This window comes from Uloborus diversus, chromosome 8 (genome assembly GCF_026930045.1).
Source record: "Uloborus diversus isolate 005 chromosome 8, Udiv.v.3.1, whole genome shotgun sequence".
NCBI lineage: Eukaryota > Metazoa > Arthropoda > Arachnida > Araneae > Uloboridae > Uloborus > Uloborus diversus.
The window spans coordinates 158,944,885-158,972,558 of record NC_072738.1 but is presented as its reverse complement, the minus strand read 5'-3'; the positions used below and the strand labels follow the sequence as shown (position 1 = coordinate 158,972,558).

Below are 27,674 nucleotides of genomic sequence, written 5' to 3'. Positions count from 1 at the left end.
TTCTTGCAATCGGGGGATTTAAAATGTTTACCTTTTTGGTTATTTCCCCACAATCTGCCTCTGCTGCAAAAGTTTACTGATTTTTTTTTTGTTCAAGCCTGATTGTTGAACACGCATCACTAGACATAACTATTATTTTCGAGATGCACCGTGCAAAGCCGGGCGACGCAGCTAGTAATTTATTAATCTTTGAAAAAATAAATAAATAAATAAACTCCCAGAATTGCAATCTGGTCTTGATTCAGTTAAAGTTATGCAATGACTTCCTTTGAATTCCGATTGGCTTGTACTCTTTTACATAAAATACTCTTTTCAGTCCTATTCTTGCTCTTGCAGTGACTGTAAAAGGAATGCATAAATTTTACTAATTTTGATTTAGTCATAAATGTTTTTGTTGCATCATAATGTATAAGTCCATTCTGTCATAGTTTCATTTTAACCTAAGTTGTTTGATTGATAGTATTTCCCGTGAAAAATCAGAAATACAAATTTAGATAAAAGTCGAAAATGCATGAATGCTTGCAAAAACCAAACATTTATATTTTAGTACACTTATTATTTGCTCTAACTATCCATTTCCAATAAAATGGTTTTTTAAATTATTTTCATTGTATGTGTATGGTCAAGAGATTTTTGTGTACATTTTTCTTACTTATAGAATGCCACTTTAATTGCTCTGGCTCAGAATGATTCTTAGTAGAGTTGCTGTTTCTTATTTAACTAGAAAATTGCCCGTCAAAGCATGACGGGTGAAAATTGCTTCAATGTTTGAACGAAGCAATTGCCTGTTTGGTGATATTTTGATAGTTGAAATGTTAACTCTAACTCCAGCGGATGAACCCTAAACTCCAGTAGGTAGCGTTCATTGTTGACCACTTTTTTGTTTCTTCATCCCCCCTGAAATGACACAGTCTTACCTGTAAAACAGTGAAGTTATGTATCCAGTTCAGCCTTGTCACAGTAAAACCCTTTCCCTGCTTGTTAAACATTACCCAAACATATTTTCAAATTATCCTGCTGCGGCGCGAGTTTCACTATTGATGACGCCATGAGCGTTGCTCGATCCTTCGCTATTATATATATTGTCGCCTCATAGCAACAGTAAGATATCTTAGTGTTATTTCTGGAACTAGATATCTTACTGTTGTTCTCATGTGACGACATGAGGATATCTTGTATTATCCACGGCTATAAAATATCACTACTTGCCGCACTAATTTTGGAAATTTGGTTCTCATTGTTTTTGTAGTGTTGACGGTTAATTTATTTACCTAATGTTGATGATAGGCACCATTGATGTTCATGTTTCAAGGATAGCTAAACAAGTGGTTTAGCATCGTAATGCCATAATCACTGCCACAGATACAGTAGATTTTCATTGTCATAGACTTTAATTTAATGACACTTGGCAACTTTTGGAGGAAGTTGCAATGAATGTTATGTGATGATTGGCTGTGAGAGAGACAATATTTCTTATAATGTTTTTCAAAATTAAATGACTTTCCACAGTTATTAGTTAGGTAGTACTTTTTAATTTTAATGTTAAATAGGGTTCCAATAGATTTTAAAATAAATTAATCAAAGAAGTAACAAAAAGTAACAATTTTATTTAAAGTTTAAAAATAAATTAATCAAAGAAGTAACAATGTAGCACAGTGTGGCCCATTACTTGCGGGCAGGGGCATGCACAGAAATTTTGGGGACATGACTTTTCCGGGCCCCCTTCCTCCCACATTGTTTACCCCTATATTTCATGCCTAGTTTTAAAAATATTAGATCTTCTTCAGGCTCGGGCTTGGGCCAACAGGTGTCCCTTCTCCCCCCCCCCCCCCGTGCACTCCCCTGCTTGTGGGATGAAAATTGTTACTGAACTGAAGCTGGTTGGATGACCGTGCTTTAGTTCATAGTAATTGCACAGGGAAATCATGGAATCAAGCTCTCATAATGTTCTTGACTGTAGGACTTAAGGAATCAGTAAATTTAATTTCAAAATTAGAAACCCAAAACTTCCCCAAACTCATCACTGAATTGTGATTATTTTATGTGATTATTTATTTCAGATTTTTCTCTGGCCATAAATATTATTGGTCTCTTTTTACCTTTACTACATGTTTTTTAACCAAATAAGTTTAATGAAAGCTGTGTGAAAATTTTCTTCTCTTCATTTTACATTGAAATGAGAAATATTGGTAGCAGAGTCGCAAGAGTACAACTGTATTTATGTGCCTATTTTATTTGTTATGAAGATGGCTCTGTTATGTTAACCCGGGAGAACTCACTTGGGGTCCTGAGTAACCCCAGTCACTTAAAATGGTCAATTTTCGAGTGTATAATTCAACTGATATGAACCCAAACTTCAGTCTCCAAATTTTTAAATGCTTTTTTTTTTTCAAAAACACCTTCCAGTAGCTGGAGTTTTTCATTTGTTGAGAAAGGACATTTTTTTTTTTTTTTGGAAGGCCATGTGCAACTGGAGGCCAAATCCAAAATCTCTTGTGTTAAATGTGAATCGTTAACTTACGAGGTTCACTCCAATAACCGTATTATCCGGCATGCCGCAAAATTTGGGGGTCATCAGATTTTCAATAACACTTTCCTGGTCCTTACCGGCATGCCCAAAAAATCAAGGTTAGAAAAAGAAAAACTATAAAAAATGTATATATTCAGCTTGAAAATGAATGTAAGTTCTGTACATATCTTATAAGTATTAACAGTTTAATTTTGTGAAAAATATTAACTAACAATGTCATTTGTTATTTTAACAGGAAAAATATTGTTTAATAACGAATAATTTTTATAAAAACTAAATAAACATTTAAGCAATAAGTTACCCGCCCCTAAAACAGTGCTAAAAAATTTACCATGTCTGTTCAGTAAATAAAAATTAAACTTGCTCTTTAAAAGAAACCTAAAATAATTTATTTAAAAAAAATATGAACAAATCGCAGTAGCGATGATTGCTTCTGAATTGATTACTTTATTGGCAAAAATTAAATCCATTAAAGAAGACCTACCATGAATAACAAGCACATATTACATGCAATATACATTTTTTTTGAAAGAAGGTTACTTTCAAAATTTATTATTTTTTTTACATTGATTTGCTTTCTGATTGGAACTGAATGGGAAAATTTACTTTTGTTTTGTTGCAAAATAAACCTACAAACCTAAATTATATGGCATGTCGGAAAATTCGAATTTCCGGCATGCTGGTCAACCTCACTTTTTTCCGGCATGCCGGATAGTGCGGGGTAATACGGTATGTATGTGGTGAATGTGTGGGGTAAGTGGATTTTCAGTAGTTATTCTTTACTTCATTCCTTTTTTTTGAAATATATTATGTTTTTCTTAGAAACTTGTTACTTAAAGTCCCTTAAACTATCATTTTTACATGAGAATATCTACTTTACAAGCTTGGAATTAACTTTTGTTGAAATTTCTGTATAAAAATTGCATTAAACATAAGTTTATACATGAGGTCATACAAATAGCCATACTGCCTTTTGTGTACTGCTTAGCACGCAAGTTCTACCGGGTTAACTATTGGCATGATATTTAAACTCCATTTAAATCATTAAATATTTTTCTGTTTTTCATTTAATAATTTTGTGTTTTTGCTGGAAAAAAAAAATCTCAGATCACTCATGTGTTGCAGATTGAAAATGTACATTGATCAGTAAGAAATAAATGTAATTTTCTCTAACATGAAACTGGTTTTTAATTAATATTTATTGTTACAGAAATGACATGTTTATCACTAACCAAATGGTTTTACTGAAACTAATAACACAATTTTCTTTTTCCGAATCCATCACACATATGAGGCAATGAGAAGCGAAGGGATGTAAGTGGCAAAACTAAAAATTTGGAGATAACTAGTCCAAATGGTAGTTGAACCTCTCCTCTGGTCTTGGGGCAAGATATAGTACTAGTAGCCCTGGTAGGTGCGGCTGTATAGCATGATTTAGAAAAAAAAGATTCAATGAAAGCCTACCTAAGTCGATTTCTTTAAACGTGTTTTACTCAAAACTTGAAAATGTCCACTTACATCCCTTTGCTTCTCACTCCCTCATATATAGAATACCTTTATAGCGCCGGCAGTTTAAAAAAAATCCCTCAGTTTTGCCTTGCAAACATAAAAAATTGTTTTCCAAATTAAATTTCGAAACAGTTTTTCATCTTTCCATCATAATTCAAAGCTTTTAAATGAAAATAACTATTCACAGTAAAAAGAAATGGCTCTTGAAAATGTAGCTGTTGTGCAAACCATGAAGCTACCAGAAGTGCAAGATATTTCTTTTGATTGTGAAACATATTTATTTGAGAATGACTAATATTCATTTACTAATACTACTAATACTACTTTACTACTCATTGCAGATAAAACCCATTCTGAAGTGCTAATATAGATATATTCTGAATATTAGTTTCAAAAGCTCTGGTTTCAAGGTGTGCGTTAATGACCTTCTACTGTATTTCGAGTAAAAAAATTTCTTATTTCAAAAACTGAACAAGATAAAAGTTAAAAATTTATAAATAATCAGTAAATTTTCCCAACCTGTGATACACCGTTCTAAGCTAATATCTTTTCAACCTCTTATGAGCTGTTGGGAGTTTAGTTAAATCCATTTTGAAAATTCTCGTTCGACGCAAGATTGTACTTGCTCTCTAAAATGTCAAATAACTTATTGACCATCCTATTACTGAAATCAGAAGCTTAAGTCTCAAACTACCAAAGAATATAGTACTAACAAACTTTTTGTCTTGATTAAATCTATGGGACATGTTATTTTTCTCAACCTCTTAAAAAGCCAAATTCCCCAATTTTTCGGAAAGAATTTCAAAAAAAAAAAAAAAACTCTCTAGTTTCAAAATATGATTCGCTTACCATATTCCTGTTTTAGAGGGCTTGCGTCCTAAATTTCTAATAAGTGACTAAGGTAACTTCAAATTGGTTTTTCATCTTCCATGCTTTGTTGCTTTCAGGACTCTATGTTGTCGACAGACTTCGTTAAGGTCCATGCCACCATTTCTGTAAGTTACTGTAGCACGTTACATGCTCTCACTTGCCCACTGGCCATATTTTGCTAATTTTTTTTTTTTTTTTTTGCATTTTTCATGAACAGCAAAAGTATTTGAAACTGAAAATTATGTTTTAAAATTTTAATCAATTTTTAAAAAAAACTTGAGTTGAAATATTAGTAAAGTAAAAGAGTTTTCATGAATTACTGAGAAACTTTTTTTCATTATTATCATATTTATTTTAAAACAATTGAGAAATTTTCAAACGTAATGGAGCTGAAGTTACAACAATATTTGTGATTTTCCATGAATGAACCACTTGGTCAGGTGGTCCATTCGCGAAAACACCTAGCGGTCCAATGATGGCAACTGCGTCATTTTGTATATTCTTATACAGGGGGGATTGTGTTCCGGTATTTTACCGAATTTCCGGTATTTTCGGACGTATTTCCGGTATTTTTATGTCCGAAAATACCGGAATTATGTGTTTTTTTTTGTTATGCTTTTATCTCCCTACCTCCGCAATCTTTTAAAATTATATAATACTCATCAAATATACCTGCAAGAGCCTTAAGATGGACACCTATCCCTTAAGATGAACAAATGTAAAGATAATTTGTATAACACCGGCTCAAAAGTAACTTTGTAACCCATTAAAAATTTAACCAAATGTACACACAATATTTTGACCCAGAACTATTTAATACTATGGCAAAGGTGCACTTAAGTAATAGGGGCCAAAGATTACCCCCCCCCCCCCCCGTTCTCGCTTTAAAACTTTCTGGTATTTTTTGATGAACTCACAATTACCCCTGCTTATAGATGTTACTGCTGTGACGAATCACGATGAAATATGAAGTATGGGGAATTGTATTCGAAAATGCACTGTTTTAAGCCAATGTTCAATGTAATTGATCAGCGATATTCAAAGCGTGTTATAACTGAACGAAAATCTCAATAATTAGTAAGAGAATGGTTTTAATGTTATCTGAACGAATGACAATATGATGCAGTAATTCTAACTACTTGATGACTCTGCAGTAGGCTGTTTTCAGACAAAGGAAGGTACTAAAATTCATTACGCGTCTGCACAAACTCTGGCACGAGAAATATCTTCGCGGTCTAGTCATGGAACCGGTTCATTGACGGCAACCTTCCCCTAATTATTGTAACTTGTAATTTCCTAGTTAAATTTTACAATCAAAATTCCATAGGTTAAGAAACAACCAATAGAGCTAGCCAATAAAGAGTTATCGATTCGAAACATATTATTTATGGTGAGATGAAATGGTTCCATGTTAGAAAGAACTCTTAGATGTTCCATGTATTTCTGATTTTGAGTGTCTGCATTTAGTATTACCCAGTTTCGTAAAAACTGAAATTTCTTTTTCCAACGAAAGGCAGAAAGCGTTACGTTTGATGAGGTGTTTATGATGAAGAAAATAAATAGGCAACATAAAACAGTACAGACTATCGTTTCGTGATTGGCCATGGTCGACGAAAATCCGCCTTGCCCGAGACTCAAAGACAAAGAAAATAATGTACCCACGGCGTATATTAGCATTATGTACATCATCGGCAGAGAAAAACACTTTTCAATCTTAATATGGAGACGTTGCATGCTTTGGTAATATTGCAGCTGATTCACGATGTCTGAAGAGTTTGCTTCATGTCTCATACCATCTATCATTCTGCTTAGCACAATATTAAATACGCATAAATCTGCTGTAGCAATACTGGGCACTAACAAAGTACTGTAGTGCGCTGCGATGGATAATGATATTAAAAGTATTTCAAGCAGTGTCTGTTCTGAAAAGTCTGCCTATACGTCCAGTAGTTAACATAAAGATGCTCTTCAGTAAAGTATAAAGCAATACCTATATAAATACCAAGCAAGGCAGGATCTAAAAGACTGAATATGAGGATTGCTTTAATTTTATAACAGTCTTTCCTGCACAATGCTGGCGCATGCGCGTTATTAATATAGTTAGTGAAACAAAATATCAAATCTCGATATTCTCTTCCTTTAGTTTGTAGTACAAACCACAAAACCAAAGTCAAAATGTTCCTCACAAGATCAAATATGCTGGGGTTTTTGAAATCTGCATCCACTATTATAATCAGAAAGCTGTGTATCAGAGAACTGAAAAAATAAATGTTGAACAAAACGATTTTCCGCTTCAATTTCCATCGCCCCGAGAAGATACTTTGTAGGCTAAAGTTAATCAAAAATACTTTTAAGAGAAGCAAAGTTTCTTTTAAAGAGAATCTTTTTTCCAAACTTGAAAAATTTCCAAGTTTTCTATGTGTGAGATCAACGTGGAGGCAACTTTTTATCAATATTTTTTCATTCTGATGACTTGAAATCTGGCATTTTTCAGTGCTTCTCAAATTGCTGCTCATTCTGATCATTAAAAATTGATCATGGTTCTCTTTCTGAATCTAGTTTGATAGTTAACTGCTTTTTTTAACACCGCTTCAAGCTGCTTTTATTTGTTACAATGGAAAATTCACATTTCACATAATAGCTATAGATTCTGAAAAGTTTGTAAGAACAACGGTAGAGGGTGGTGCACGCATTCCGAGTTATGACTTCGCTTAGTTGCCTCTTCAATAACTAACATTGCCCGGAGTATTTAGTGTTTAAAGTGCTTTCTATAACTTTAATACATAGTAACTTTTATTATTTTCATTAATAAATAACTAAAGACTTAGAGATAGTTTTTGTAATTAGGACACAGTCTGTTCAAAAATCCTTGTGACATAAACTAGTTCATTTTTCTGAACGGACTTAGAGATATTTTTGTAACTGGGACACAGGCTGTTCAGAAATCCTTGTGACATAAACTAGATTATTTTTCTGTACGGACTTAGAGATATTTTTGTAATTGGGACACAGTGCTCAGACATCCTTGTGACATAACCTACATCCTTTTTCCGTACGGAAAAACCTTATTAGAACAAAACATTTTTTTTTTTTTTTTCAAAATTCAATTCAGTGATAGTTATTGCGAGGTTTTCAGCTTGGTGGTAAACTTCAAATTAGCAGAATTTTTCGTACTCCATAAAAGTTTTGAACCAACTTCATAATTTAATGAAATTTTGATTTTTACTTTCGAAGTTAGTAACTGAATTGGAAAATAACATTTTAAATGTAATGATGCTTCAAGAATAAGTTACATAATGGAATATAATATTTGGGGTAATTTCCTTTTTTAACGTGCTATAAGCAGTTCCCCGCCATGACATATTTTATTGAGTTTGATGACATGGAGTATTTTTACTTCAGAGAATAAATTAAAGTATTGATTTAACATTTATTTGCCAAATTCATAAATTATTAAACGTTACTCGATTGCCTTCATGAAATTTCCAAAAAATGAAATGTACTTTGCATGTTTTGTTTTATATTAGATATAAAATAGATTAATATGTATAATTCAGCTATTATTCCAACCGTTGTGCACATTAATGTGTGCCAAAATTGCAACTGAAGCATTATTATCTGTTTTTGTGTTTCAAATGGATATTGAATAATGTATCCAAAATCAGACTAAGGGAAGCACTAATTTAAAAACTGAAGAGATATGAATCGATTTAAAGCAAAGTTATACATGGTGCTTATAAAATCTTTCTCCGATGAAAACAATTCATTAAAAGAAAAAGAAACGAGCTGATGTGTGCATCACATGACTTCCTGTTACTCCAATTTTAATGTCATTTTCCCATTATTGGCAATTTTAATGTGATTCAGTAGTTTACTCTCTAAATATCACCACCAGTGGCCAAATTGAAACCAGATTTAAAAAAACAAATGCCAAATTTGTCGCCAAGTTGGTGACAAAACTTGGCGACCATAAGACTGGCAATATATCGCCAAGTGTCCGCCAAATTATAACACCACTTGAGTATACATCGAAATTAACAATGATTTCCCCCCAAAAGGGGCAAAAGACCCCTTTAGAAACACCCGAACAGGGGCGTAGCTAAGGGGGGTTTTGGGGACAACCCCCCCCCCCCCGGAAAAGTTAGTCTCAAAAAAAAAAAAAAAAAAAAGAGAAAAAGAAGAGAGAAGAGAAAGAAAAAAAAAGAAGAAAAGGAAAAAATTCCGAGCGATTATACATATACATATATATATATATATATATATATATATATATATATATATATATATATATATATATATATATATATATATATATATATATATATATATATATATATAAGAAGTAACCCCCCCCCCCGAAAGTCGGGTCTAGCTACGCCACTGCACCCGAATGCAACCAAAAAGGGAGGTGCACAACTAGACCCCATTAGGAGTCTACGCACCAAATTTCAACTTTCTAGGACATACCGTTCTTGACTTATGCGACATACATACACACATCCGTACATGCGCACATATATGCATTAGTACATACGGACGTCACGAAAAAAGTCGGGGAATATCAAAACAGATATTTCGGGTGTTTATACGTTCTTAGGCACTTATCTGCGGGTGTCGGGTTGAAAAAAAAAAAACTCAACATTAATTCGGGGATGAGCAAAATGGAAATTAAGGCCGAATTTTTAGTGAAATCTTTTCCGCGAATACAATACTTTCTTTTTTGTAAAAGGAAGTAAAAACTGCACATTTTAACATAACTCATTTTTTATTTGATCCTTATTTTTTTTCCAACATTTGTTTCACAACATGAGTACACTTCCGTATTTCTGAGAAAATTTAAATGATTTTCGACTTTGCAACTGATACTACCGCAGCCAGAGTTTGCCTTTTGGTGGTGAGGGTTTTGTCATGAGTCTTTATTTAGATATTGTGGCGTGCGCATTCAGAGAGCACAAAACTCAACTTTGTCACCTAGCCTAGAGATCTTTATGGTTTATAGGTAAAGTACTGAGTTAGAATGACGAAAGTTCCGTGGATCTAACCCTACCACAGAAACGCGCCCATCCCTCTGCTGTTTACATCCGCACGCCACATATTGGTGATCCGGACGTGATTAGGTAGGAGCAATGTGGCGTCACTTTAGGTTGCCACCAATGAGTGCACTCTACATTATAAGCTGGTGTCAGAATTTACAATATGTGTTGAAACCAAAGGTTCCGAGAGGTGAGGGGGGGGGGAGGTCTCTCAAATCCGCCAAGGAATTTTTTTACGCCATTTTATGTTTTCGTTGTTAGCGCCACCTACATACCTTTTGCTAATTTTGTACCTACGGGGGGGGGGGACTTGATGAGATATGGATCAAAATGTAAAAAGAATTATTTTTATAAATCTTGATACAGTTTTTTAAAAATTAATCTTTTTTATTAGTGTAGACTTTATAAACACTTATCAGTCTCTACCCCTACCCACTCACCCACTCATTACAGAGTCGATCAAATTTTTATTACAATAGCACGAAATAAAGCGTACAAAAAATGTTGCATCTAGTTAAAGTATCATACATTAAGTATCTCAACAATAAATGATTTGAGAATATTCCACTTTTTACTTTCTTAAATATATAGCTTAGGACTTTTTCCTATCCATGACATATGGCCAGGGTTACCAAATTAAAAATTTACGAATACGGGACAGACTACCAGTGGCAACGGCAGGGTGCTCGGAGCACTCTGAAACCTGGTGACTAGTAATGCATACGAAGACGTGCAAAAGAAAAAAAAAGCAAGAAATTGCAGAAATTTATCCTGATTCAAAATCGTGCTGTTTGGGTTAACAGTTCTTATAAAAAATTTTGTTTGTCAGGGTTACCAAATTAAAAATTTACGAATACGGGACAGGCTACCAGTGGCAACGGCAGGGTGCTCGGAGCACTCTGAAACCTGGTGACTAGGGTCAGGTGGGGTGAAATGGGTCAGTTTATAAATAACTCACTGTAATTAAATTAAAATTATTTTTTTTTCAACCAATTTTTTCAGTATTATTTTTTGAACTGTTGGCAACATTTTTCTTTAAAAAAAATTAAGTTCATGAATATGGCAACACAAGAAAAATTATTTAGAAGCTGTGGATATTGATGTGAAGAACTAACTTCAGTACTAACTTCAGAAAATTTCTATATTCAAAAAGGAAACCGAGAAAAATTGGATTATATTCTGATAAAAGAAGCTCTGCAGAACATCTCTGGCCAATCAAGTAAGAAAAATATTACATATTTTCCTTTTTATATCTAATTCTTTTAGATGGGGTAAAATGGATCACAGTTAGGCTTAGCTGACTTTTTTTTGGAAGAACCTAGTATTAAGTTTTATTTAATGTAAACAATATTTGTAATTAACTTTCTTAATTTTAAATTGTAGCAAGAAATTTTAAAGCAAGAAATTGCACAAATTTATCCTGATTCAAAATCGTGCTGTTTGGGTTAACAGTTCTTATAAAAATTTTTGTTTGTCACAAAACTCACAGTTACGTAACCGTTTTGAACAAAAAGCAGCAAGCAATCGAGAGTTAAAGAACAAAACTTATTTCGTGCCACTATGTTTTGAGAAGAGTTTTGTTTTGAACTCAATAATTGATAATCATTAGCCTCAAAGCTGTCTAGCAAATATCTGAAAATTAAGAAAACCTTTGAATAATTCTTCTGCTGCACTTTCTATAAATTCATTAATTCGATAAATAATTAAATGCCGCAACATTGTTTTCCTAAATGTTCTGAGATTCGGTTCTTGTTCGAGAAAGTGATAGGGGTACGCGACACTCGACGTTAAATCCCGGTTATCACAAATTTGCCATTTCAACTGCGCTTGCGCGCGGACCTAGCTGATTTCAAAAATCTTGCTAAAATTATTTACAAACATTTTAAATTTGGTTATAAATATGAGATGGCAACAGATAAAAATTAGAAGTCACTAAGTTTTCTCTGATTTAGTTTTTAGGCCTCGGTAAAGATTGAATTTTGCGTCGTAATTATTAATGGATTCGGTGTCTGATTTGTCTGTCCTTTTTCAGGAACAAATTTTTAACTTCAGAAGAGCGTACTAGAATTGCAGCATCACTTCTAATACAAAGCCGAACCCTCAACCTAAATAAAAATGTATAATACTAAGTTGTTTAAGCCCGCAAAAGATGGATTTTTGTACTAATATTCCAATCATTTTTGAAGTACACAACGTGTTTTACATTTATGTTAAATATTTCTTAACTAATAAATATTGAAGTGTCATTTTTCTCTTAAGATTATCATTTATTCATATCCGTAGTTTCATATAATATATCACGAAATCGCTGTGAAAATATTCTAATCGCATTCATCAATTTGGTGGGACTCTCGCTCAGCCTAAATATAAACAAGCAACACGAAATTTTAGAACAGAAAGCTTAAAACAGAAAGTCGCGCGCAAGCGCAGTTGAAATGGCAAATTTGTGATAACCGGGATTTAACGTCTAGTGTACGCGACAGCCTTCCAGTGCAATGATCTGTGCTAGTACCTCTTCACTCATCACCACACTAGAGACAGTTAGTGTTTTTAGTGTGGTGTTGCTTCACTGCGGTGGACAGCATGACATAAACACCCAAAACATTGCATTTGTACTACTCTCGCGAATGTTTCCATAACAGTAACAGTTACAGTCTGCTCACGGAGTATATGGAATTGGCAAACTTCCGGTTAAGACGAGTCTATCTGAATGAGGGGGGGGGGGGATAAAAATTTGATGCGCGTGTTCCGCTCATTTGAATGTGACTCTGCTTAATTTAAAGGCTAACATGAATTAGCAAAATTTGGCATCCCTGAAAACTGATAGATGCGTCCATTTGCGCCTGTAAACCGTATGTTTGCCTTTCCATCTAATCAGTGGTCAGATTGTACTCTCGGCAAGAATACGGGACTTTTTTCATCCCGTATCGAAGCTCTCCGGGACAATGTCTCAAAATACGCGAATGTTCCTTAAAATTCGGCGCGTTAGGCAGCCCTGCATATGGCACGTATGCTACCCAGGCTCGACGAGAGGCCATGTCAGCCTAGTCGGAGAATAGGGGCCCAGGCCTTGGGGAACCCCGGCGACAGTGACGCAGAAAAAAAAAAAAAGGAAGAAAGAAAAAAAAGGGGGGGGGGGGACTCCGAATAAGAGAAAACGTATAAAGATTAAGTAAAATTTTCTCTTTTGGTATTTACTGCTGTGGCAGTTAAAAGTGAGTTAATTGTTTTCTAGTGAGCAGTTTTGATATTTTTCGCCCCCTCTTTTTTTTTCTTTCTTTCCGTTTCTTTTGTTTCCCTTCTTCCTCCAATTTTTCTTCTTTTCCCCGTTTTCTTTTCTTTTTTTTGAGGGGGGGGGGGTGTGGGAGGGGCCCGGCAACATAACTGACAAGAGGCTCTGTGCGGCCCTGATGCTTCCATTGGCGTTTCCTGCAAAATGTTTCGAATTACATTTTTGAATTTGCTCAAATTAGGAATTTTATAATTATGATCTATGCCACACGAAATAACCAAACGTTCAAGCGAGTTCTGATAAGGGGAGTCGAGTGTTCCATCCGATGAAGGGCAAAAAGTCAGCTTCTTTTTTGCTCTTAAATCTCACACGCAGTATGCGAAGAAGCACGATCTTGTTGGGCGCAGCAGTATTCTGCATCTTACATACTTTGAACATTTGGGAATAAAGTTTTCCTTTTCCAAAACCTCAGCTTTATAACACTGAGCATTTATTTCTACCAATTTGTTTCTCTTTTTGGATCAGTCCTTCAAACCATCCCACACAAAACGTTTTAATATGTAATATGGAACGTAAGAGCTTTCATCCATGTTATCAATATATACTGACCATGTTATATTATTTTTAGGCTAAAGATATTTGCTGTAAAATGAATACATAGTTTCTCCAGCGATATTCTAAACTCGGTTTCTCTACTAAAAAAAACAACTCATTCCCAACGTGCTAAGAAAATCTTTTTTTTCGCATTCAGCTTCCTTTTCATCACAGCAGAGTCTAAAACTCCGCGAATTTTGTTTTTTCTGTTTGCTTTACAACCTCAGTCTTTTCTCAGAACTTTTAACATTGATTCCTTCGATATTTTGAGCTCTATAGGGCAGGTTTTATAGCGTATTTTTGCCCGTTCTCGTTGTAACATTTCCGTGACCCTTTTCACAGGCACTTTTGTCCGAACAGATGGCGGGTGTGTCAAACCTTCTTCTGTTACTAACCGAGGACATGTCATTATAACTGCAGATAATTCTGAAAATGAAATCTTTCATCAAGTCTCCGAAAATTCTAACTGGATGCTCTAGCCAGCCTTTATCAATCTCACACTGGTAAAACAATTCAGAACCGTTACTGAAAAATAATGGGCAGCTTATGTGCCCAAAATTTTGCCAGTAACATATTTTGCAAAAATCTGGAACGTTTTCCACTAAATGTCAGTAACCATTCTTAAATTATCCTTGAAACTTTCTGGAGAATTTGGAGAATAGGTTTAACGTTATTGATAAGAACCTTTCTGATTTACCAAGAAAGCTCCAGAAGTATTAATGCAGTCATGGCCATAGCTAACACATAATTGCAAATAAGAACCAAGCATCTCCCATGCCTGCATCTTGCCTTGTAAAGTTGCAGCTATCCAGTAACTTATTCTCTCTCATTGAAAGTTTGGTCAATTAGGACAAATTTTTATTTTTTAAATTCTGAAGAGAAAAAAAAAATATTGAAACTTGCTGTTTTCTTTACTAATAATAAAGCTGAAAGTCTCTCTGTCCGGAGGATGTCTGGATGTCTGTGACGCGCATAGCGCCTAAACCGTTCGGTCGATTTTCATGAAATTTGCCACAAAGTTAGTATGTAGCATAGGGGTGTGCACCTCGAAGCGATTTTTCTAAAATTCGATGTGGTTCTTTTTCTATTCCAATTTTAAGAAAAAAAAAGTCATTAGATGGACGAGTAAATTACGAAATTATCATAACGTGGAACCGTAACATGGACACAAGCCAATTGGCGAGATACGAAATTATCATAACGTGAAACCGTAAGATGGGTACAAAGCAACTGGCGAGAAAATTCACCATACATTATTTGTAAATATACAGGCGAATCAAAAGACCTTTTGATTTTTCTATTACGGGCGAAGCCGTGCGGGTATCACTAGTTCTAACTAAATTTAACAATCAAAATGCCATAGGTCAAGAAACATCCGATCGAACTAGCCAATAAGGAATTATCAATTCGAATCATGTTATTGATAGTAAGATGAAAGGGCTCCATATTGGAAAGAAGTTTTAGATATTTCATATGTCTCTGACTAAGAGTGTCTAAATTCAGCATTCGTAAGCACTGAAATTTCTCTTTCCATCGCACGGCTGAAAGCGTTACGCTTGATGAGGTATTTATGATCAAGAAGATGAACAGGAAACACAAAACTGCAAGTACTGCAGATTCTTGACCATCCATAACCGACAAGATACCACCTTGTCCGAGACTTAAGGACAAGGAAGATAACGTACCCACCGCGTATGCTAGCATTATGTACATCAATGGGAGGGAAAAATACTTAGCAATCTTCTTATGTAGGTGCAGGAAAATTCGGTAATATTGCAATTGGTTCATGATGTTTGAGGTGTCAGCTTCTTTTCTCACTGCATCAATGGTTCTACTTAGCAAAATATTAAATGTACATAAGTGGGCCGTTACAATGTTGGGCATCAAGAATGTACTGTGGTACTTTGTGATGGACATTGACGTCACAAATATTTCGAGCGGTCCCTGTTCTGAGAAAACTTTTCCGTACGCATAGTACGGAACATATCCATGATCTTCAGTGAAGTATAAAACAATACCTGAAGAAATACCAAAGAAGGCAGGGGCTAAGAGACTGACCATTAGGATTGTGTTAATTTTATAACAGTCCGTTTTACGCAATGCTGGTTCATGAACGTTATTGATATAATTGGTAAAGTAAAATAATAATTTTACAAATGCTCTGTGTCTGGTTTGTATTACAAACCATAAAATTTGTATCAATATGTTTCTCACTAAGTCATATATTGAGGGGTTTGTGATATGGCCAACATTCAGAACTATCAAAAGAAAACTGTGCATCAACGACACGTAAAAATAAGCATGGAACAATGCGACTTTCCACTTTATCTTCCATCTTGACGAGAGAAAACATTTCAGGCTTAAATTGAATGTAAACACGGTTTGTAGAATCCAAGTTTCTTTCAGTGTGAATCGTTTTTCTGAGGTTGATAATTTTGTTTTGGGGGGATAAAATAAAACAGACTCAAAGCCGTTTTGCATCGGTATTTTTTCATTAACATCAGTCTTGCATTTTGGTTTGCATGGCTGTTCATAAATGAAAGTCAGAGTTTTTTTCCAAAAAGTATTACCGAAAAAAAAGCATAATCTGATAAATGTTACTTAATGTCAACTTCAACTTATTTTGTTGCAAATATTCGACCATTACAATTACCTTCGCTTCTAAGGTTGATGCTTGCTTGAACTTGTAATACATAATAGCGTTTTCATAGAGTTCGATGATTTAAAACCATTTTCTGAATAAAGAAATTCTTAACTCATGCACTTTTCAGCAGAGATGAAATACATTTTGCGAAAGACATGTCTTCAAAATATATCATTAAACACATTCATAGATTTTAGATCAATAATCAATTTCAAATTGACAGAATGTTTCGAGTTTCAATGCTGTTTCAAAATGGCTTTAAAGTTTTATTTAACTTCTTCATTTTACCCTCAAAATCAATAACTGCATTGTAACACGGTTTTAATTTAATGGTTTTTTTGGGGAGTAACTTAGAAAATTGAATGCAATCAATAGTTCGTCTTCAGTTTAACATGAAAATCCACACCTTTTCATGTCATTGTACATTTCATATAGTTAAATGACGGGAGAAATTTCACTTTAGAAGATTAAAATAAAATATTGATTTAATACTTATTCTCCAAAGCTGAATTTATTAACAATGCTCGTTTACTGTTAAAAAAAAAAAAAAAAAAAAATGTGGCTTTGTGTTTCAATTGATGGAAATAGAATGACAACTTGAATCGTCTATTATTAATCCTTTTTAGCATTAAAATGTAGCAATGAAAAGTAATTGAAGGAGAAATTTAAGAAATAAGTTAATTTAAAAAAATGATAACCCTTTAGAAAAACCACTATTATTGCACTACCCAACACCAAAACTGCATCTGACTCAAAAATAACTATTCTGAAGTATTTTGCCTGGCTAAACACGAAAATCACTATAAAAAGTTGTTATTTGCTCTAATTTTTAAAATACAGAGCCAGTTGGGGTAGTGAACTCTCACTAATGCTTTCGTTTCCTTGGCAGATAGATGCAACTCCCAAGAGTCTGGCCGTCTTTAAAACTACGTTGGTTGGGATAGAAAATGAAGACAAAAAATGGAGAACGCAGTAAGTGTCAAATAATTTTTTTTTTTTACAGTGGATCAAAAATAAGATTCCTGGTGGATTGTGGCACTTACTGCGTTAATTTTTTTTTTTTTTTTTTTTTTTTTTTGCATTATGGACTTGGTACTCAATTATTTTGAGGTTTGAAAAACATGTAATTAGGCATTATCCTGCTGGAATAAATTGTTTAAACTCGTAATTGACGGTGTTTTTTTTTTTTTTTTTTTTTTTTTTTTGTTAAAAAAATATTGCTTAGATCGTCGACATTACTCTCAGAATTCATTCTGCACTCTGCACAAAAAAATATTGGCATAGTTTCCGTCCGTTGCAAAACTTACTCAGACCATGACTGAGTCGTCTCCAAATGTACGCTTTGAGACTTGTTTCTTCCTTCACAGAGATCGTACCAGAAGTTAAAAAAAAAAATCTAGTCCAGGTGTTCTCAACCTTTTAGGCAATGTGCCCCCCTTTGAACGCTGACAGGAGCTCACGACCCCCCCCCCCCCGTCAATACGAGGTTACAGTCAAAAATTTTTAACTGAAGCTAGTTGGACTTAGCTGAAGCAGGTTATTAAATAAAAATATTGATAATCTCGTAAACAAATTTAATATTACTACGCATAACTTTGTTCTGAGTATAGTCTTATTAGAACATAGGAAATTAAAGAACTAAATGCAAGTAAATTGGAAGCAATCTAGGACCTAGATGAGGTTGATTATCAACTTCTAACAGTACTAAAATTTAGAAAGCTGAAGAAGAACGTGTAAAAGTTGTTTTGTAACCATTGAAAATCATTTATACATGCTGGTAAAGAATTTTAAAAAGCATTTTCGCGGTGACGGCAAACTGATAGCAAGTTACGAGAGGGTTAGAGATCCATTTCATAAGATTCCCCGAAAGACTCTCATTTGATGAGGAGGAAAAATTCTTAGACTTTACGACAAGTTGCCTCCGAAACCAAAAGACAATAATAAATCACTATTTGAATTTTGGTCAATAGTAGAGGATTCTTTTTCTTCGCTAAAAACAAGTACATTTCGCATTATATTAACATTTTCAACATCCAACCTTTGTGAAACTGGATTTTCTGCTGTGGCTTTTTTGATTACAAAATAAAGATCTCAGCTACACTGTAAAAAAAATTCCGAAACGTTACTGAATATTTCCGTGTAACGTTACGGAATTTCTATGGTTTTTATCCACTTCTTGGAAAAATCAAGTATCCTTTTCAAAAAGTTTCCCGAATTGCTGCAAGTCGCACTAATGCAGACTTCACACTGTTGCATAAAATATGTTTAGCTCCCAGTTCAAAGATGAACTGAGTGTATTTATAAAGTGTATCCGCTACATTTCGATTGCGGCTTGTCCAGACTGAAAAGGCGGCCAAAGGGCGCAAATCAGTCTATGGACAACGTAGCTTTACAAGAATTGCAGGCGAGTAAAATTCTTGATTCTTACTTGTGCAATTCTTTCTTAGCTGTGGCCATGTTTGCAATACTGCTTTTGGAGCTTTCTTCCGAAACGCAGTATGGTGCCAATATATTATAGTATGCCCACCTAAGTTTACTCTAAGATTCCAGGGACACGACTGGCTTTAAACGGTAAGAGTTCTGTATATTTTAGGAAGCTTCCACGATAATTTCAGTACGATTGCTGAATTTTAGCGGAAAACGTTCCTGGTTTTTGTAAGAAATATTACTGGAAAAAGTTGGGCACATCAACTGCCCATTCTTTTCCACGAACATTTCTAAATCGTTTTTACAGTGTAAATATAGAAGAACCGAGAGTGGCTATTTCTAATATTAAGCCTTCCTTCAAAGAACTTTTGTTCTTCAAGACAGGCCCAAGAAAGTCACTAATAATTACGAAACTTCTTTTTAACTTTGTATGTTTTTACTAAATAAGTTTTTATTTAGAAGTTATTTACTTCAACAAGATTATTATTAAATATGTTGAAATGCATTTTCTTTTCTATTTGTATGTCTGTTTTTCCTTTCAGTCAGTTTATCAATTCTTTAAAATAATACTTTTTCTGGGATATTTTCGCGCCCTCCCCCCCCTCGAGTGTGCTCTCACCCCCCTAAGGGGTGCGCTCCACAGGTTGAGAATCATTGATCTAGTACATTCTACTTAAACTTTTTCTCATCAGAAAAGATTACGCACTGTAAAAACGATTCAGAAACGTTCCTGGCCAATAATGGGCAGCTGATGTGCCCAATTTCTATCAGTAACATATCTTGCAAAAACCAGGAACGTTTTCCGCTAATATTCAGTAACCTTCCTAAAATTATCTCGGAAACCTCCTTAAAAATTCAGAAATCTTCCCGTTTGAAGCCAGTTTTGTCTCTGGAATTGTAGAGTAAACTTTAGAAGGTGTAATATAATTGCTTGGCCCCTTCCAGATTTATTAAGAAAGTTCCATGAGCAGTATTGCAAACATGGCCAAGGCTAGACCAGAATTGCAAGCAGATATCGTGAATCCTTCACGCCTGCAACTCTTGCAAAGCAGCGTAGTCCATACTTATTCGCGCTCATTGGGAGCTTTATCAGCAATGGACAGTCCGTAAGTAACCTAAAGCTGATTCACTTTATAAATACGCAAAGTTAAGCTTTAAACTGGGAGCTAAAAATATTTTTTACACCAGTGAGAAGCGTGCATTCGTGCAACTTGTAGCAATTCAGGAAACGTTTTGACAATAATACTTGATTTTTCCAGGAAGTGGAAAAAAACCATTAAAATCCCGACACGTTACACGGAAATACTCAATAACGTTTCGGAATTTTTTTACAGTGCGTTACCTAACTGTTTATCCATAACAAGCCACTTTTGGCACGCTCAACCCTTAGTCTCTTATGAACTTTTTAAGAGTCGGTCGTGACATTAGTTTCAGATCATGAAACTTTTCTTACTTTTGTAAAACTTGTGGGACAATTGGAACATTGTATCGTAACCAGAATTACTCTTGATGTTTGTTTTTTGGAGCAAGCTCGTCTCATTATCATGTGTTTCACAAGTACAGAAACAGAAGATTTCCTGCCTTGCGTCCTTGTGGTCCTTATTTGCCGAGACATTTCAGAAAACTCTTAAAGACCAATCTCGGTCTATTTGGATTTGTTGTTATTTGACGTACAGCAGTAAGTCGTAAAGATTTTCAATCGACCTCGTTCCAGCGGCATGACTGTCAAAATAGAATGTGACGTCGCCAATCGCTTACTGAGCATTTATATCGTTATGTAAGGCAGTGTGCAGAACAAAAAAAAAAAAAAAAAAAAAAAAAAAAAAAAAAACGAATTTTTCTATTTAGAACGCACAAATCCAATTGTTTTAGAATTTTGTCCATATTACAGGGATGTCTGAGTTCAAATTTCCTTCGATAAAAACGAAATTCGTATGTATTTCCAAAATACGTAATGAAAAATGTTTATTTTACCATTAGCTCCTAGTCATAAAATTCGCATAACTTTCTGACAAAATTCAGTCAAGATTTTGGGGATTTTTTTTTTGTCCTTATAATTTTGGCTATCCTTGTAGATGACATGGGGAACACGGGAAAGGAAACATAATTTAAAACTATAGTTGAGGCCTTCACAATGCTGCCACGTTAGATTTTCCCCAATTCAAGTAAAATGTGCTAGTCTCAAAAGCAGAATCAAGAGGGGAAAAGGAAAATCTGTTTAAAATCATTTCTTATATACTGAAATGATATACACGAATTTTATTTGTTAACAAATAGATACTGGCAATAGATAGAAATTTTAAACCATTTGGCACTTTATTGGCCAACAATGACTAAAAATGTATGAAACAAAGAATATTAAAACAAATGAAGTATAATATGGTATAATTTAATGAATTATTTCTGAAGCCTGTTTTTCTATCGCTACACGAGATCTTCCGTATTTTTGGATTGAATTCCATTTACCCCCCCCCCCCCCCCCCGTTTTAAAGCTTAATGTACGTCTAATGACGAAAAACAGACCCACGGTCTAAAAGTTGTTTTTTTTTTCAGTCAAAAAAAGCTATTTAAAAATACCCGAGTTGTTTAATTAAATTAATAAGTTTGCCTTGCGTTGTAACCGATTGAGCTGAGTGGCTCAATCGGTAGAGAATTCCTCCGGTAACCAGCTGGACTAGAGTTCTGGCCCCTGTCAGAACGTCCTGCCGGACTTGAATAAATTAGACCATTCTCACGCATTACATGTGCACTTATACAATAAAAAACGCATGCAATGTAATAGATTAGATGGAACAAGAAAGTTCCTCGCTGTTTCGAAACCTTGATGCAGCCTGGAATACTTACTCAGTTAAATTGACTCTTAATTGAAAGATTTCTTTCTTTTTTTTGTAAACTTTTGGCTCCGCTATGAAAACTAAGCGCAATACAAAAGCATAAATAGAAGCATCAGGTTTAAAATTTTAGACTTCAAGAAAGTCCTTTTGATGCAGAAAAAATATTTTTCTTTGTATGCAAAAATGCAGATTCTTCTAAAGACAGTTTTTGACTTTTTGGTATTTAAAAAAAAAAAAAAAAAAAAACTCGAAACTGAAATTACTCTTTTAATTCAGTTGCTCTATCTTGTGCTTTATTTCTCTCGCTGCGCGATATCTTCCTTACTCCTGAATCGAATTCTACGATTTTCCCTTCATTTTAAAGCTTATCATGACGGCGAATGACAAAAAATTGAGCCACGACTTTTTTTTCCGTTTTGTGTCAGAAAAAAAGCATTTTTTTCTTTTTTCTTTATCACATTGCTTTATAGAATAGCATTCGAAAACAAAGACATACATTGGCCTGAAAAAGTTAAGGTACAACCGGATTTTTGCGTATAATTTGCAAATAAATGAATGTAGAAACAAAAAATTTGGTGGATATGTGCATTAAATAGTTTTTTATTGAATGCGTCATAGAAATTTATGTAAGTATGTTGCAAAAACGATTTATAACCAAAAAAAAATCGTTTAGGAGAAGTCCATTTTTTGAAGAAAACAGAACATCACAGTGTTATGAAGTAAAATGTCATAGAAACAATACGAAAATGGGTCCTAATAAGGAATGTGTCCCCCTAACTTGAATGCATTAGTGGCATCGATTTTCCATGCTGTTTATTAAGTTGTCGGACACTGGAATAGGAAGCGAAGATTAGACAGAGAGTAAGCCTTGTTCCAGCTCATGTACCGACATTGGAGGAAGATTTAAAGCAGCAACCTGTCTGCCAAGATAGTTCCAAAGATGTTCTATCGGATTCAGGTCTGGTGATCGAGCTGGCCATTCCATTCGTTCCAAACCGTGGTTCTCAAGATACTCCTCAATAATCCGAGCTCGGTGACGTCGTGCATTACCATCCATCTGAATGAAATCATTACCAACAGCACCAGCATATGGGCGGATATATGGATCAAGATCTCATCCCGATATCTCAGACCAGTCAGAATTCCTCCATGGAACACATACAGGTCAGTGTGACCACTGAGCGTGATCCCTGACCAAACCATAATTCCACCATCTCTATAACTGTGCCTTTCAACAGTGTTGGATTGATGGTATCTAGTGCGCTGTTCCCTCCAGGTCAGTAGACGCCCCGAATCACTCTCCAATGTAAATCTGGACTCATCTGTGCACAGCACAGTAGCCCATTGCTGCTCGGTCCAGGAAACATGTTCTCTTGCCTAGCACAAGCGGATCCTTTGCTGTGGTCCGTTGAGTGGAACACACACAACTGGTCATCTTGCATAGAGACCTGCACAGTGAAGACGATTTCGCACCGTAGTAGCAGAGATTCTTCTTCCTCATGCTACAAAGTGGTCTGCAACGACCTGCAGCACAGTGTGATTCTTCACCTTCGGTCCGAAAGAACTAGAAAACGGTCTTCTGCAGGTGTTGTAGCTCGAGGTCGACCCGGAACAGGTCTTCTGGACACAGAATCTTCTGATTGGTATTGATCACAAAGTCGCTGAACAACACTTCGACTCACATTGAGACGTCTAGCAGCATCAGCCTGCGACAATCCCATTTCCATCCATCCAACTGCCCTCCACCTTAACGAATCGGGCAAACCACATCTCTAAGACATTTTCTAAACTCTACTGACCTATTGTCACCGAAACTGCCAACAAGAGTTGAAAATCAACACAGCTTGCACACAAAAGTACGAAAGCTTGATATTTGCATTTTGTTCTCACTCATAAAGATATGTTCTTTTCTATAAAATAAAAGTGGCCGCTATTTTTTTTATAAATGGTTTCAAAGTTCGTTATTATCATTCATGCAAATTATGCATTTTATTGTTACTGTCATTTTTTTAATGGTGAGCTTCGTAAAACATGTTGTATTTTAACTTTTTGAGGCCAGTGTATTTGTTAGGGGGAATGGAGAGTCGTGCTTTTAATGAGATGGGCCTGAGTTCAAATCCAGGTCGAAAAATCTTATACATTATTTCTCTCGCTACGTGAGATCTTCCTTATTCCTTGATCGATTCTGTTAAAAGTAGCAAATCCATTACTGAAGGCATCAAAACCAAGAAAAAGTATCTTTTAACTAAGCGTACGACTGGGAGAACTGCTCTGCAAGAAATGCGCGAAGTTGCCGCTGTCTACTCGAATGTTTACTTTCAGGAAGAGATATGCTGCAAAGCTTGCCGTTTTGTCAAGTCTCTTCTTTGAATGAAAATTATGAGTTATGTATGCATAAACAATAAAAGCTTGATTCGTGTTTCTAAATCAAAATTCTACCACCGAAGACTGCACTGTAAAAAAATTCCGAAACGTTACTGAATATTTCCGTGTAACGTTACGGAATTTCTATGGTTTTTATCCATTTCCTGGAAAAATCAAGTATCCTTGTCAAAAAGTTTCCTGAATGGCTACAATGCGCACGAATGCACACTTCTCACTGTTGCAAAAAATATGTTTAGCTCCCAGTTCAAAGATTAACTGAGTGTATTTATAAAGTGTATCCGCTACCGTTCGATTGTGGCCCGGCCAGACTGATAAGGCGGCCAAAGGGCGCAGATAAGTCTATGGACAACGTAGCTTTGCAAGAATTGCAGGCGAGTAAAATTCTTGATACTTACTTGTTCAATTCTTTCGTAGCTGTGGCCATGTTTGCAATACTGCTTTTGGAGCTTTCTTCCGAAATGCAGTATGGTGACGATCTATTATAGTATGCGCACGTAAGTTTATTCTAAGATTCCAGAGACACGACTGGCTTTAAACGGTAAGAGTTCTGAATATTTTAGGAAGCTTCCAGGATAATTTCAGTACGGTTGCTGAATTTTAGCGGAAAACGTTCCTGGTTTTTGTAAGAAATATTACAGAAAAAAGTTTGGCACATCAGCTGCCCATTCTTTTCCACGAACGTTTCTGAATCGTTTTTACAGTGTGTTGTGGGAGGCGAATTTCTCACGGGAGAATAACAAACTGATTTGATATGCCACCAAGGCTTTACCCTTTTGCTTCTCGTAGCTCATTTTCACACTCTTCTTCATGAAATATCACTATAATTTATGAGTCAACAAAAATCTCCTTTTACCATTGCCTCACTTACACACTGTATAAACGATTCAGAAACGTTCCTGGTACAAAATGGGCAGCTAGTGTGCCCAACTTCTGCCAGTAACATATCTTGCACAAACCAGGAACGTTTTCCGCTAAAATTCAATAACCTTCCCGGAATTAAAGCCAGTCGTGTCTCTAGAGAATTAGAGTTAACTTAGGATGGTTATAATCTGATAGTGGCACCTTCCTGATTAATCAAGGAAGTTGCAAAAGTAGCATTGCAAACATGGCCAAGCCTAAGACAGAATTGGAATTCAAGTATCAGGAATTTTACTCGCTTGCAGTTCTTGCAGGGCTATGCAGTCCATGGACTTATTCGCTCCCTTTCGGAGCTAAATCAGTCGGGGCGGGCAGCAAGCGAATTGAAGCCGATATACTTAATAAATACGCTCAGTTAATCTTCAAACTAGGAGGTGAACAGTGTTTTTTTTACAACCGTGAGAAATCTGCATTCGTGCAACTTGTAGCAGTTTAGGAAACTTTTTGACAATGATACCTGATTTTTCCTGGAAGTGGATAAAAACCATTGAAATCCCGAAATATTACACGGAAATACTCAGTAAGGTTTCGGAATTTCTTTACAGTGCATTTTATGCCAGAGAGCCCCTCCTGCTTTGTCTAGAGCTTATACAAATACTTTCATAAAACTCAGTTTGATGTTCAACAAATTCTGGATTGAAAATAATGCTGGTCTATGAAATTACAGAGTTCTTTCTTTAAGGGATTCTTCCTTTGACAACTCATGAACTTGAAAAATTCTTTCAGGAGGTTTTCAATTTACTAGGGTCCTTTTTTTTGACAAAATATTGACAGTATTTCTTTTTCAGCTTTGAAAAAGCGTCTCTATTTTACTAGTTATTCAGCTTACAGAATGTGGGGTGAATTGTAAAATTAAAAATCCATAGGTCAAGAAACACCCAAACGAACTGATTAACAAACTTCTGTTTATTTTTATCATTTTGAAAATAGTGAGATGTTGGATCTCCATACTGCTGAGGGCTTTCAATTTTTGCAGAATCCCGAGGTACGAAGTATCTGATATGCTACCGTAGTTCACCAGTAACTTTTGGTACGTACACCGATAATTGTTAGCCGCTTTCACTAAATTTCCAGGTATTCTAGAACCGGAAATGATGATACTTACAATGCTACTTCCGGATAAAATGAATATCAAAACAGACTCTACAAACATAATGGAGGCTGGTACGTCTGCATTTGGCAAATATAATGAGATAGCCATGAAAAGGCTGCAGAAGTATTGCAAAAGCATCAAGAAAACAGGAAAAGAATAGCAGTTGTCTAATTGGTAGCAGCATTTACTGATTAACTGATGAATTTTGAATTTGGTTACCAAATCACCAGAAGAAAATTTTGCAACGTCAGAAGTATATGAAATGCACTTTGCTAAAGCATCGCAGAAGAAGGTGTAAATTGCTGTGAAAAGACACGGTGTTAAAAAGACGCTGTAGTAAGTGAATGCGCATATGAATAGCAGGAAATCTTCGAGGTACCTCTGCATTTCTAGAGAAAGTCCAAAAAACCAGAATTCTAAGTACGATTTTGGTCTACATTTTAAAAGTGCCAGAACTGTGGTAGCAGCGAAGACAAAAGGAACCACTGCAACTTTTATTAAATTTATTTTCAAAACTTTAAATTCTTTGGATAGATCAACTTCAGAGCAGACAATAAGACCATTGAACAATTGAAGAAATTTCATTATTTGCTGCTCTTTGAATTGCACAACATGCAAAAGAGATAGGGATACAATATTACAAAACAAATCGGAAAGACTTCCTTTAGAAACTAGTGAATACTTGAGTATTATTGACATGTTGTAAAAAAATATTATGTGTAGATATATATTCATTGGTGTCATTCGTTTTTTCAAAATTCTGAATACAGAATCGGATTTGAAGCACGCTATACCGTAGGCGGATAAAACAGTTTTCACAATATACATCATTCAAGAAATCTTCAGTCAATAATTTTTTTCTGTGAGGTTTTTCATTATAGTTACGTGAAAATAGATTACGTAAAAAGTCATTTTTCTTCAAACGCGCACATGCAGAAAAAAGTAGAATTCATAAAATATTAAGCTTCAAAATTTTGAAAAATTTGAATATTTAAGCTTAGAAGCTAGTTGAAAGTCATAGTTTGAGTTGCATTTCCTTGACTATGCATTTAGATGCTCAAGCTCTTTTGTGCCCTTATTTCTTTTCTTTTTTTTTTTCAAAATGTTTAAAAAAAATTTTTTTCGCTACCTAAATACTTTTATTTATGTTTGGAGTTCTGTCCCCAACTGGGGTAAGCATTGTCTTCTTCTTCTTTTCACTCTCCTTAAACGTTTTTAATTTTTGATATATATAAGTGCTTAATTTTTAAAGCTTAATGTTAATAACAATGGCGTTCCCTGTAACGCCGAAACACGTGTCTGCTGTAATTGGTAAATTTGTGCTTTTTTAACGTTGTTTTTCTTACTTTAATAACAATGTGCGTACCTATGATTTCAATGGGAAAACTTTACCAGATTGAAATACATTTTCAAGTTGTTTCACAGAAAAAGAATACACATTATATTTTTTATTCTCCGTAATAAGTTGAATGGTGAGCGCTATTAAGCTTTCATATTTATTGAAAAAACGCTAGATCCTCAAAAACACAAAGATCCTTAAAAACCAATATGCATTGAAAACAAAATATTTTTTTTCCACTGGGTAAAATACATTGTTCTGTTCAA

The 27,674-nt window shown here is 34.9% G+C and overlaps 1 protein-coding gene across 1 annotated transcript in view; it reads left to right on the top strand.

Moving 5' to 3' along the window:
- The window catches only part of LOC129228710 (elongation of very long chain fatty acids protein 7-like), a 66,936-nt gene extending 40,707 nt beyond the window's left edge, over positions 1–26,229 (top strand). Inside the window, exon 8 of the mRNA XM_054863394.1 lies at positions 26,060–26,229. Coding sequence (XP_054719369.1) covers positions 26,060–26,229 — 170 coding nt within the window. The remainder of the gene's footprint in view (positions 1–26,059) is intronic.
- Positions 26,230–27,674: the final 1,445 nt, after the last annotated feature.